The following is a 13,966-nucleotide window of genomic DNA, read 5'->3' as shown; positions in this document are numbered from 1 at the left end:
CACGCCCACATTGGGGTCAAGCACACAACCCAGACATGTGCCCTGACTGGAAATCGAACCATGACCTTCCGGTTCATAGGTCAATGCTAAACCACTGAGCCACACTGGCTGGGCAAATTCTGTTTCCTAACGTTAGTTTAAGAGGTGCTGAAACACATCTTTACATGAAATATGATTTTCAGACAGTGCCAACTTTTAGTAACTTAGAAAATTAGTTATTAATGACTATAAATATGAAAACGTAATTATAAAAGTACAATCAATAAAAAGTCCTATTCTTCCGTCATTACCTTTAAATTGTATTTGATTAAATTTTTTCATGTAACTGAATCCTAAAGCTTCAAGGGTCATGATAACTCCCCCCGACACAGGGCCCGACCTTCCTCAGCAGACTGACTACACGGGAGCACTCCTCACAACTTACAGAGACGCTCAGTGCAGAGCAGGGGCGGCACAGGGGAGTGCCTGCCTCCCCCAGGGGCTCACCAGCTCTGACCACCTTTGTGTCTTGCTCCGAACAGCAGTGCCTCCTGCACAAAAGTCCAAAGTCAAGACGCCTCAGGCTGGGCCTCAGTGCCTGGCAGCAAACTGATGGCGACCACTGTTCAGTCGCTCGGATGTGCGAGCTCTGCAGTGGGTTTGCTACCCTTTGTTTTGTTTCTGCCAATCTTACTAACAAAATGGTTGAGCATCAACCCATGAACCAGGAGGTCATAGTTTGCTTCCCAGTCAGAGCACATGCCCAGGTTTCGAGCTCAATCCCCAGCAGGGGGTGTGCAGGAGGCAGCCAATTAAAGATTCTTTCTCATCATTGATGTTTCTATCTCTCCCTCTCCCTTCCTCTCTCCGAAATCAATCTATATATATAAAAAGCCAGCGATCATAATGCCATAACAACCGGTCGCCATGATGCCCACTGCAGCCAGTGAACCAGCCCGGTCAGGGGGGCGGGGCCAGCCAGCCAACCTCCTGCAGCCCCTCCCCCCACCCGGCCTCACCCCAGATCTCCCCCGCCCCCCACCCTGATCAGGGGCAGGGCTGGCGGCCAACCACCCATGGTCACTGATTCCCCAACTGGCCCCCCCACCCCATTCGGGGGCAGAGCCAGCCAGCCCACTGCTCATAGCCCTTCCCCACGGCCAACCCCAACTCCAATCAGCTCCCACTATCCCGATCGGCCTGCAGCCCCTCTCCCCAGCCAGTTCCGCCCCCGATCGGCCCCCCCCACCAATAGGGAGTGGGGCTGACCGGTCAAACTCCCACGGCCCCAATACACTCCACCACCCCATTTGGGGGTGGGGCCGGCCAACCCACCATTCACAGCCCCTCCCTAGGGCCACCCCTGCCCCCAATCTGCCCCCTCACCCCAATCAGGGGCAGGGCCTGCTGGCCAATCACCCATGGACACTCCCCCCAGCCAACCCAGCCCTGATGGGGCCCTGATCGGCGGGTGGGCCGACCAATCACCCACTGTCTCCTCCTCCTGACAGGCCTGGCCCCGATCCGCCCCAATTGGGGCAAGGCCGGCAGGACCCCACCTGTACACAAATTCGTGCACTGGGCCTCTAGTAAAAGCATATTTTTTAAAAACACAAAAAAATGATTGAGCTGCAAAAGCTTTGATCACTAGTCCTGTGGGCAACACTGGAGAAGGACTATTAAGACCTCTGGGCCGCCTTTCCTGTGCGCGTGTGGAAGTGACTTAGTGTGCCAACATATTCCAGTAAAATATAACATGTTAAACATGATCTTACATTGAGTATTGCTGTCATTTCTAAAATGGTCCTTTTTCCTTTTCTTGGATGCATATCCATGCTCCTCATTAGTAAATATGTCGTCATCTTCACTATTTAGGATTCTGAAATAAAGATAGATTTTATTAAAATATATTTATAGGGAGATCTTCATTTGGCTTATCTTTTTAAAAAATGATAGTAAGTATCTGGCTTGCAATTTAGGAGATCAAAATAAAAACCTTGTTGAATTCTGAAAGCAAGCTGTTCATTTTCAAAGCGACACATCACAGCTTGACATTACACAGCTAATGTCTAATGTATTCTTTTTCTTTTGAGAAACCTAAGACTTATCTCGGTTCTTCGGAGAATGCTAGCCCAGGAAGTGCGAGGCATGTTCCAGTGTTCCCAAGGGTTTTCATGTGCTCATGCGGTTTCAGACTTCAAAATGCTTCATTAAAACGGAGATTACAGCCCTAACCAGTTTTGCTCAGTGGATAGAGCGTCAGCCTGCGGACTAAAGGATCCCAGGTTTGATTCCGGTCAAGGGCATGTACCTTGGTTGCGGGCACATCCCCAGTAGGGTGTGTGCAGGAGGCAGCTGATCGATGTTTCTCTCTCATCGATGTTTCTAACTCTCTATCCCTCTCCCTTCCTCTCTGTAAAAAATCAATAAAATATATATATATATATTTTTTTTTAAAAAAAGAAGTGCCTTCCTTTAAAAATAAAATAAAACTGGGAGATTATAAACAAAACTGGAAACACTCTGGGAACGTTAATGTGAAGGATCATGCCCAACACTGACTAATGATTCGCTACATCCCCGATCCAATGTGAACACTGGCCATAAAGGACATTTAGCGCAGATGGGCTTTACATATACGGAATTTTCCATGCAAAAGCAAGAGAACATTCTGCTCAAGCACACATGGAACATTTTCCAAGACAGATCATATGTTGAGCCACAAAACAAGTCTTTAAGAAATTAAGATTGCAATCATATCAAGCGTCCTGGTCAGTGTGCTCAGTGGTTAAAACATCAGTCATGCATAAAAGTGTCTCAGGGCATGTACCTGGGTTGCGGGTGTGATCCCTGCCCCAGTCGGGGTGAGTGCTGGAGGCAGCCAATCCAGGTGTCTCTCTCACATGGATGTTCCTGTCTCTCGCTCACTCTCTCACTCTTCCCCCCCTCCTCTTCCCTTCCACTCTCTCTAAAGATCAATAGAAAAAATATCCTTGGTTGAAGATTAAAAAAAAGAAGAAATCATATCAAGTACCTTTTCTGACCACGATTTATGAACTTGAAACCAATTACAAGAATAAAACAGGAACATCACAAATATGTGATTACACAACACACTATTGGACAACTTGTGAGTCAAACAGGAAATCAAAAGAGACATTATAAAAATACCTTGAGACGAATGAAAATGGAAATACACCAAAACTTACAGGATGCAGCCAAAGCAATTCTAAGAAAGGGTTCCCGTGATAAAAGCCTCAACAAGACACAAGAAACCTTTCAAATGAGCACCTAACTTCACACCTCAAGGAACTAGAAAAAGAAGAACAAAGGAAATGAAGAACAGAGCAAAAATAAACAAAATAGAGATTTAAAAAAAATCAATGAAACTAGGAGCTGGTTTTTTAAAACACATAAACAAAACTGACAAGCATTTAGCTAAGAAAAAAAGACTCAACCAGAAATGAAGGAGACGTCACAACTCAAGCTCCTCACGTACAAAGGACAGAGACCTGATGTGAACAGGCTGGGCAACCTCCAAATGACAGCGCGGTCCGAAACCCACCACCTGCCCACTCTGAGCCACCAACCAGAACCTGAGCAGACGGACTCCCAACCTCCCGACAAAGTCATGTCCAAGGCCAGACGCCCCCTGGCAAATCGCACTCTCCCAAGCACAGGAGCCTTGCCCGCAGGCCAGGCCCAGCCCCCCCCCCCCCCCCCCCCTCCGCTTCTCCAGGCCCTCAGCTCAGCGCAGCCCTCTCTGGCGGCTCCAAGGCGATTTCTCTGAAGCAAATGTTTTCATGCCTTTTCTTTGGTGAACATGGCGCTTGCTCATTCTTATCCATGTCTTTCCTTTTCACCCTCTCACGGCCCGAAGCCTGTAAACATGACACACAATCTACATTTCTCCTGCACAGAACAGGGTCTCTGCTGGAGAACTCTCCCTTCTCCAGCCACACAGGTCAGGACGAGGATGCGCCTGCTGGCTTGTCACTGACACCGGGCGGCAGGACAGACCTCCGAGTCCAGGTGCATCCCCGCGAGCAGGCAGGCACACAAATGCCCTGGGCGCGTGCTGGTCTGACGCCGGTGCCAGCTGTCTAACCACACTTTCCTCCTAGTCACTGAAGAAGACAATGTACGGAAGGCATCAGGCTGTCACTGAAAGCCGCCCACCGCCCGCAGAGGCACGTGTGTGTGTGTCCGAGTAAAGGAGCGGGGACAGGAGCGTCTCCCGGGCTGAGGACTCGGAGCACAGTTCTTACTTCCAGGGCTAGTGGGCCCCTGGATTCTCTGACCTGGTGTTGACCAGAGACTGTTTTTGCATTTTTGTAAGGGAACCAAAAATGCAGTTTCTTTCCTTTTTTCCTTGGAAGACCCACAATTTAAAAATGTGTGTTTTTTTAGAGAATCCCACTCTTGGGATATCTTGGGTACGACTAGAGTTGAAGATAATCCCCAGGTCTCCGATGACCTCCACTGCTATGCCCAGTGAACCCAGTAACCAAAATAAATCATAAAATATTCACATTCAGACAGGAAGCTGAATGTGAATGAGATGTAAGTAAAAACAATGCAGTGAAGATTTAATAAGTTAAAAGCAAAGGGGAAACCCTAGAAGGGTCCTGTTCGGGCAGCGCAGGACACAGTGCACGTGGCCTTGCGCCTCCGTGCCATCTCAGCTTCCCAGAGCCCACAGGGAACAGCACTGAATCCCCGGGCAACGCTACGGAGTCTGCATAGGCAGGACCCCACACTGCGCCGCAAGGCCCCTCCTTCACAAAAACCAAGCCAAAACCGCAGACAGGGGCCTTCTGGTGGAATTCCAAAAACACGCCCACCGACACCTGCTCGCCAGCGCTCCCACAACCGCCTGTGCCCGTGGCCCTGAACCTTCCCTGGACCCGGTCGGGGGACAGAGAGGAGCCTGGCTGGCCGGCCTCACCATGGAAGGTCTTTTCTTTCCTCACAGCACTGGCTTCCATGGTGTCGGGCAGTGACCCTCGCGCGGTAACAATGCAGCATCTACGTGTAGGAACCAGGCAATGTCCTGGCTCAGACCTGAGCTACATAACGTCCTCCCTCCCACCAGCCTTGGGCGAGGGCAACTCGCAGCCAAACGACAGTGACAGAGCTTTGCAGCGCCTGGAGAGGAAATGAACCCTGGGCGCCAGGCGGGCGCAGGGCTGCGCGTACATGCTGTGCGGGATGCTGCGCTGGGCGCTCTCTCGGTCCAGGTCCTGCCGCCAGGGCTCACAGCGCTTCCAGCCGTCCTCCGTTTTAACCCAGCTCCATCCAGGAGATCGCCAGTCCTGGCCCAGAAACGGCATCGCTCTGTAAAAACAGTTGATTCACGTTTAAAATGTATGAGTAATTGGCAAGTTTCGTTTCACTGAGATCACTTCTCATTAATCTTTACAAAGTAAGTGCTTACTTAATATTTAAATGTCTGCACAGGCATTAAGTGCTGTGTGACAGGGGGACAAAGCGGTGGCGATAACAGTGCCTCAGCAGCGGGCAGCGCTGAGTGACAGGCTGGGATGCGGAGTGGTGGGTTTCCTAGCTCCATGCTGCTCAGTCAGGTCACCAGGGGCTGGGTCCCAGCTGGAGAACCAGCGGGGGTGGGGGGGGGGGTGGCGCAGAGCGTTATCCCACACAGAGAGCTCTCTTCGCCAGAAATCAGAGCACATAAAGGAAGCCTGTTCATGTCCATCACCTGTAGGCAGTTTGATCTGGTTGAAGCTTAATGGGCAGTTGAGAGTGGAGAAGTGATGGGGGACAGTCAGGCAGAGTCCGAGGGCCCAGAAAGGAACCTCCAGTGAGTGATTGGATCACATCTGAGCTTTACATACAAGCTGGGGTCACACTGTGAAGACCAGACTGAGGGTGCGCCTGGAGGAAACAGTTAGGACTGAATATTGGCCTGTAAGTGGTGAGAGGGCGTGGCTACAGGAGGAACAGCGGGAAGAACCACTGAGGAGGGGGAGGCCATCGGGGGGCTTCTCTCTGTGCTCCCCCAACTCCTAGGGAAGCCAGCGACAAGGATGTGAGCTCCCAGCAAAAGGACCCGGTGCCCGGCCGGCTGGAACAGAGAAGAGGGCTGATTTCAGTTTGGACATGCCTGTGGGCTTTGCTGTGCCTGTGGTGACAGCCACTACACTAGACTCCAGGTATAAAAATATGACTTAAAATGAACCCGAAAGCTTAGGAACCGATGAGAGTGAGACCTGGAATACCAGCTCTCCCACTGCCTCCAGCTGCCTGCCCTGGCCTTGCTGGGCACGAAGTCGGGAAGCGTTCACAGCTCCCGCGCTGCCCGCTGCCCCTCCCAGGTCTCTCGCCGTGACGAGTGATGGCACAGGGGGAGGCGCTGTCTGGAACACGTATGCGGTTCCTGTCTGTCTTCCTCCAAGAAGACGCCACGTCTTGTTCAACTCTGTGACCCGCCTACGGTGAACAGTGCCCGCACACGCAGGGGCTGGGTAACACCGAGTGAGCACAGGCACCACAGACCCATGGCCAGGAGACAGCAGGCTGGAGAGCACAGGACGCAAGCACACGCGGCCATCAGAGCCCCAGGAACAGAGTCCGCAAAGAGACTGCGTCTAGAGGACACGCAGATGAAGATAAGCCCAGGAAGGAAGCTGAAAGGAAGAGGCTTTCAGGGAGGGAGAGCAGGATGTCAAGAGAACAAAGTATTTTAAGAAAGAAATGATGTACAAAGAGGAAAATGTTATAAAGAAGCCAGTACTGTAAGAATTGAAAGTTATACACTGAGTTTAGCTACAACACAGTAGCTGATCACTCAACCAAAAATAGTTTCAACAGAATAATGTGTTATATCAATCTGAGGTCCCAACGCGGATTCAGTGTATTTCACGAATGTGGAGTATTTACAGGGCACATGAGATGGAAATGTTCAAATACAATCTCCAACTATGTTCGGTCTGACTCACGCAGGTTATTAAATAGATGTTTGCAATGGCTTAGAGGAGACAAAATTCTCAGAAGGAAATGATAAGTCTTCCACAGGATTCCTGGGTCAGCTACCTGTGCTCAGCTCCTGAACGGATGTACGAAATGTGTGATGAAGAGAATCCCCAAACCAGCTAAACTGATTTACAACCAGAACACATCTCCTTCAGTCATATATTAATTTAAGTTCCTGCTTTAGAAGACACTTAAAATCACTCCTTAAGTCTTAACACTATTTTGACAAGCCTCACCTTTCAGACTGGCTTCACAGCCCAGCCCCACTAACATGCAAAAGCCGCCAGCAGGCCCAGCCATTGGCAGGATCACCTAGAGCAGTGGTTCTCAACCTTCCCAATGCCGCGACCCTCAATACAGTTTCTCATGTTGTGGTCACCCCCAACCATAAAATTATTTTCGTTGCTACTTCATAACTATAAGGTTGCTACTGTTATGAATTGTCAAGTAAATATCTGATTTGCAGGATGTATTCTCATTGTTACAAATTGAACATAATTAAAGCATAGTGATTAATCACAAAAACAGTATGTAATTATATATGTTTTCTGATGGTCTTAGGCGACCCCCGTGAAAGGGTCGTTCGACCCCCAAGGGGTCGCAACCCACAGGTTGGCGACCCGCAGGTTGAGAACCGCTGATCTAGGGCATGTTCTGTTTTATTTTCATAAAGCTTCAGGTACAGGCCAGAGAAGACTCTACAAAAGGCAAGTCCTGCGATGTAGTCTCATAAGAAACACACCAAAGAAAAATGTCTGTTAGGACCATCTTTGACTGTCAAAGTATCAAAGTATCTTTCAATATCATTCCATGGATTCCGAATCTGTGATTAAAAACGAAAAATCTGTTGGCAACTGTGCAGAATATTGCTAAACAGACCAACTAATTACAGGATTACTCCAATGACAAACCTGTAAGCACAGAACAAATGTATTACTATGCTATCTGCACCTTCCCTAAGTGTGCACCATCTAGCTGAGAAACTAAAAAAGAGAGAGAAAACCACACACAATAATATTAATACATGCAGATATACGTAAAACATATGCAAATATATACATACCAGAGGTCCAGCGTGCACGAAATCGTGCGCCGTTAGAGTCCCTGGGCCTAGCCTGGCCTCCGTCGCATGGCCTCTGCCACCCTGAAACGCTAGGTGAAGCTCCCCGCCCCAAGATGCTCTGCAAACCTGCGACTGCTCCGCGAGGCTTGCTGCCGCCCCGCGAAGCTCACTGCTCAACGCTCTGTGAAACTCCCTCTCCCCCACCCGTGACTGCTCTGTGAAACTCGCTGCCCCCCTCCCCCATGACTGCTCTGCTAAACTCACAGCCACCCCGCGAAGCAGCCCGCCACCACCGCTCAACAGTCCCCAGTCCCACCCCACCGCCAGCACCCCCCATAGTGAGCGGCTCGGGGGCTTGGGGGGGCGGACCGAGAGGTGCTCCATCACTTCATGGTGACCAGTCGCCCGTTTGGTCGTGACGGCACCTAGCTCTTTATATATATTAGGATGTGCAATTCTGTAATGTGGGTTCTGAATGAGTACTAGAGAGGGAATAACTGAAAGAAATTCAGAGAGAAAAGCAAACCCCTGGGAAACCTCTGAAGAGAACAGAACATGAGCTCAGCCTTGAAGCTCAGCAGGGCCTTCATACCAATCACCAAAGTGGCGGCGGGAAAAACCTGCAGATGGGAATGTACGTGACTCACATGAGAATACTGGGCAGAACAGGTTGGCTGAAATAGAGAAAGCTACAGGAAGGTTGCTAGAGAGAAACCAAGATTGGTGACTAGAAGCCACATCAGAGAATGTTGACTATCAAAGGTATTGGGACCTTATTCTCTGACTGGAGGCCTGGTGCACGAAATGCGTGCACGGGTAGGCCATCAGGGCTGATTGGGGCCTTCCAGCTGCTGGCCAGGGTCTTCCTTCCCCCCAGCTGCTGGCTGCCAGCTGGGGCCTTCCCTCGTTCCATGCCACCCCTGGTGGTCAGTGCACATCATAGTGAGCAGTCGAACTCCCAGTCGGTCAAACCCCCGAGGGGACAATTTGCATATTAGCCCTTTATTATAGAGGATAATTAAAAGTTTCAAAGCCATGTAGCAACATACACAGACACTGTTTTAAGAATTACTTGCCAGGGCCTATAGATCAAATGGGAAAATAGAGGCAGAAATAACAACTGATCAGGCAAAACCAACTTGCCGACATCTCAGGTAACAAAATACTCTAAACTGTATGACACACAAACATTATACTTGGCTGTTTGGAGACTATGCCCACTCATACTCAGTACACGTATATTAGGCCTCACAAGCCATTTACACAGCGTCTCCACTGTGGAGAGTCAGCTGGCTGTTCCTAGTAAGACACTCAATTACTTTACAACTACCAAAATGCTACAAATAATTCACTTTTACTTTAAAAACTCTTCATAAATTAACACAGTTGGTCTGAATTTTTCAGCTGCTAAGTAGTTGTATTTCCATGGGTTGGAAGAGTGAAATGCAGCTACATGGACAATGGAAATAAAATTAGCACATTTCCAAAGTTTTCTTTTTAACAGAGGAAAATATTTGTTTCACTGTAGATGTGTGCATTCCATAGATCTGTCATGTTACGCTCTTTGAATTACAATAATATGCTCTTTGGATTACTTTAAAATATAATCTACAGATTGTGAACTAAAAAGCAGCCTTCATAAGCAGTTATTATAAACAGTAGAAAAGCTATGGGGTCGGGGAGGGGGACAATCACAAATTGCAATTTCAAAGACGTGGGTCTCAAATTTTCAAAAATATTTTTGCCCAGCCGGGTGGCTCAGTGGTTGAGCGTCAACCTATGAACCAGGAGGTCACGGTTCAATTCCTAGTCAGGGCACATGCTGGGGGCTGTGGGCTTGAAGCCTGGTGTGGGGCCTGCAGTAGGCAGCCAATCAATGATTCTCTGTCATCATTGATGTTTCTCCCTCCCTCTCACTTCCTCTCTGAAATCAATAAAAAAAATACATTATAAAAAGAAATTTCCAATTTAACTTTGCAAATCAGTAGGTATCATGAACTTTTAGAATGAGGATGGGCCCAGCCAGTGTGGCTCAGTGGTTGAGCATCAATCCATGAACCAGAAGGTCACAGTTTGATTCCCAGTCAGGGCACATGCCTGGTTGGGGGCAGCCTCTCTCTCTCCCCCTTGCTCTCTCTGAAATAAAAAATAAATTAGAGCCCTAACTGGTTTGGCTCAGTGGATAGAGCATTGGCCTGCGGACTGAAGGGTCCCAGGTTCGATTCTGGTCAAGGGCATGTACCTTGGTTGCAGACACATCCCCAGTAGGGAGTGTGCAGGAGGCAGCTGATTGATGTTTCTCTCTCATCAATGTTTCTAACTCTCTATCCCTCTCCCTTCCTCTCTGTAAAAAAAATTAATAAAATATATATTAAAAAACAAAATAAATTAGAATGAGGATGCCCCTCACTTTTTGAGAATTTATGTATCTGTTCTGCCACAGACCTGAACTGCTAGAGTTTTATAATATACATTTATTTTAATTAAAATTACCTTTGAGATTTTCAAAATGCAGGAATAAAAACTAGAAATCACTGTTGAAAATTAAATGTGTAAAAGCAACTATTGAAAGGGTGGGGTTCAGCTGTGAAACAGCTGGTACAATTTCCAATTTTATGCCAACTGATGCGAGAGAGCACACGGGCCCAAACTCAGCTAAACCTCCCCTTCATCTCGACTTCACGGGCCGAGAAGAGGGTGGGGCGCGAGGGACAGGGCCTCAGGAAGTTCACTTGCAGTGGAAATTCCTGACGCGAGAGCGTCAGACTCATCAGGAAACGCCTCTCCTTCAGCAAGCATACTTTTTGTAACCAATGCGAACAGCAGACATTTATTGGATCTTAGTCCGGGTAGGGCATTACTCTAACCGTTTACCTGCCTGATCTCCTGTAGGCCTCACACCACCCTACAAGGCAGACAATGTCTCACCCTCATCTCACAGGTTAATTCTCCCATCTGTTGGTGAAGAAACGGGGCCAACAGCTGGCGGAGCGTCATTTACACTGGTGGACTGCCACTCCAGGCTTGGTGCGTATTTTTGTAACAGCACAGCCTGAACGCCTTATAACAGAGGTCATAGAACTGCGGAGTTCTTCTCATTTACCTTTTGTTACACATATACCAGAAATAAGCTAAAGTAACCACTGATCCTTCCTATATAATAAACGGGTAATATGCAAATCGACCGAATGGCGGAACGACCGGTTGCTATGACACACACTGACCACCAGGGGGCAGACACTCAACACAGGAGCTGCTGCCTGGTGGTCTGGGAATGCAGCTCAGCCAGAAGCCGGGCTCATGGCTGGTGAATGCAGCAGGAGTGGCGGGAGCCTCTACGGCAGTGGTTCTCAACCTGTGGGTCACAACCCCTTTGGGGGTCGAACGACCCTTTCACAGGGGTCACCTAAGACCATTGGAAAACACATATATAATTACATATTGTTTTTGTGATTAATCACTATGCTTTAATTATGTTCAATTTATAACAATGAAAATACATCCTGCATATCAGATATTTACATGACGATTCATAACAGTAGCAAAGTTACAGTTATGAAGTAGCAACAAAAATAATTTTATGGTTGGGGGTCACCACAACATGAGGAGCTGTGTTAAAGGGCCGCGGCATTAGGAAGGTTGAGAACCACTGCTCTACGCAGAGCTAAAGACCCCTTGGGGGATGTCCAACTGCTGGCTTAGGCCTGCTCCCCGTGGAGAGCAGACATCCCCCAAGGGGTCCTGGACTGCCAGAGGGCACTGGCAGGGCTGAGGGACACCCCCTCCTGCCCCCCCTACCCCCAGTGCACGAATGTCCTGCACCCACCAGGCCTCTAGCTTAAAAATAAAAACACCAAGACAAGGAAAACCTGACAGGAAACATAACTCAGTACACTTTCAAAGGCTTCCCTGGGCAGTGCGCTCAGGGGTTAGAGCGTTGGCCCTGGGACCAAATTGTGTCGGGTTCAATTCCTGGTCAAGAGCATGGACCTGGGTTCCGGTTTGATACAGGGCCCAGGGGGCAACCAGTCAGTCTCAGTCTCTCTCTCTCTCTCTCTCTCTCTCTCTCTCTCTCTCCCTCCCCCCCCCCCCCACCTCCCTCCCTTGCACTATCTTGAAGAAGAAAAATCAATGGAAAAAATAAAAATATCCTCGGGTGAGGGAGGATTAACAGAAAAAAGACAAGACTATATATGTTTTCTACTTGTTTTCCGGTTAGAGGAGCGACTCAGCCAGCCGTCCATCAGTACCTGTGAGTGTGAGCAGGAGCCACAGCACGAACATACCGCCACCAAGAACAGCGGGTTGCAGGGCAATGTGAGGCGCTTTCCGAGCAAAAACCTGGCAAAGGAGGCCCCCTTATGTGTCATTTTCATCATCGGTTTTGAAAAAATAAGTTTCGTTGCTGCCAGAGTCACCGTCCGCTTACCATCCGGCCTTTCTCACTGCTCTGTGCTCCCCACAAAACTCCTCACTGAGGACGGAACGCGGATGGGGGTTCCAAGTGCAGGTCCTGGCCCGGAAGGACATGAGGACTGAACCGAGGGCTGGGGCCACGCTGCTGGCTGCCCTGGCCTGGGAGGGACCCCCGCTGGGTGCGCCTGGGAGGGACCTCCTCTGGGTGCGGCCCCGGAGGGACCCCCGCTGGGTGCGCCTGGGAGGGACCTCCTCTGGGTGCGGCCCCGGAGGGACCCCCTCTGGGTGCGCCCGGGAGGGACCCCCGCTGGGTGCGGCCCGGGAGGGACCCGCTCTGGGTGCGGCCCGGGAGGGACCCCCGCTGGGTGCGGCCCCGGAGGGACCCCCTCTGGGTGCGCCTGGGAGGGACCTCCTCTGGGTGCGGCCCCGGAGGGACCCCCGCTGGGTGCGGCCGGGAGGGATCCCCGCTGGGTGCGCCCCGGAGGGACCCCCGTTGGGTGCGTCCTGGGGACGGGGCGGGCGCTGAGGAAAGGGGGAGGATGACGCAGGAAAGGGGGGAAGAAAAGGCGTTTTCCGACGGGGCGGGACGGCCGGGGTTGGAGGAAACGGAACCCGAGTTCCCGGACGAGTCTGCGCGGCCCAGGGAGGCGGCGGGGCGGACGGAAGCGTCCGCGGGAGCTACGACGGGGACGGAGGGCGGAGCCGGGGCGGCGGGAGGCTGGGTGGGGGCGGCCCCAAACGCCCCGGGACGCGGGTCCCCAGGCAGAGCGGCGAAGGGCGGGCCCTAGGTCGGCGCGGCGAGCGAGACCCGGGTGCCGGACGCCGGCGGAGGGGGCGGGCACGGAAGGCGGCCGAGCACGCGCAGACGTCTCCCCGGCACCGCCAGGGCCGAGCCCCCGAAGGCAGCGGGCTCCGGGCGGCCACACCCCGTCCCTACCTGCGCGCCGAGGGTCCCCGCTCCCACCTGCAGCGCCAGCCACCGCGGAGCCCACCTGACCGCGGCGGCGCGTCCGGGTTTATTGCCGGAAGTCGCTGCGGAAAGCCCCGCCCTCAGTCCTGATTGGCCGACGCGGGCCGCGTGACCCTGTTGGTACCCGGGTCGGGAGGCTAATGCGCGGGCATGCGCAGTGGGGCATCCTCCCGCTCTCCCCGCAGTGTAGTCCTTGCACCGGGGGGAGACGCTGCACCCGCGCCGGGGCCTCCTCCTCCTCCCGCCCAGCCAGCGCGGGGCACCGCGAGGGGAAGCGGAGCAGGGCCCGTGGTGTTCGCAGCAGCAGCACCTGATCCCGGTGGCGCCGGGCCTGCCCCCAGAGGGCTCCCCACCTAGTCGGTTCCCACCCCAAGCACCGAAACCCACGAGCAGCGAGTGCGACCGAGATTCGCTTTCAGACCTGTGTGCCGGGTTATTTTTTATACGTAGTTTGAGGCGCAAGGGCTGTGCACTTACAAGCAATTCAGGGTATTGTTCAGATCTTTCTAGAAGGTGGCCATCTCCCCGAGGAGAAGGAACCCCCG

General features: G+C 51.4%; 1 protein-coding gene across 4 annotated transcripts in view; it reads right to left on the bottom strand.

The window, feature by feature from the left end:
- FBXO25 (F-box protein 25) overlaps nt 1–13,514 on the bottom strand; it is a 31,673-nt gene extending 18,159 nt beyond the window's left edge. For 2 of the 4 annotated variants that reach the window (XM_059685819.1, XM_059685823.1), the window contains exons 1-3: nt 13,389–13,514; nt 5,179–5,316; nt 1,755–1,858 (exon numbers count right to left, since the gene is read on the bottom strand). In XM_059685819.1, coding sequence (XP_059541802.1) covers nt 1,755–1,858; nt 5,179–5,312 — 238 coding nt within the window. In that variant the 5' untranslated portion in view covers nt 5,313–5,316; nt 13,389–13,514. Of the gene's footprint in view, nt 1–1,754; nt 1,859–5,178; nt 5,317–5,698; nt 5,809–12,464; nt 12,549–13,388 lie in introns of those variants that run through there. The other 2 variants (XM_059685820.1, XM_059685822.1) reach the window with 2 other exon arrangements.
- Between the last annotated feature and the right edge of the window lie 452 nt (nt 13,515–13,966).

This window comes from Myotis daubentonii, chromosome 2 (genome assembly GCF_963259705.1).
Source record: "Myotis daubentonii chromosome 2, mMyoDau2.1, whole genome shotgun sequence".
Lineage (NCBI taxonomy): Eukaryota > Metazoa > Chordata > Mammalia > Chiroptera > Vespertilionidae > Myotis > Myotis daubentonii.
This window is presented reverse-complemented; position numbering and strand designations above follow the sequence as displayed.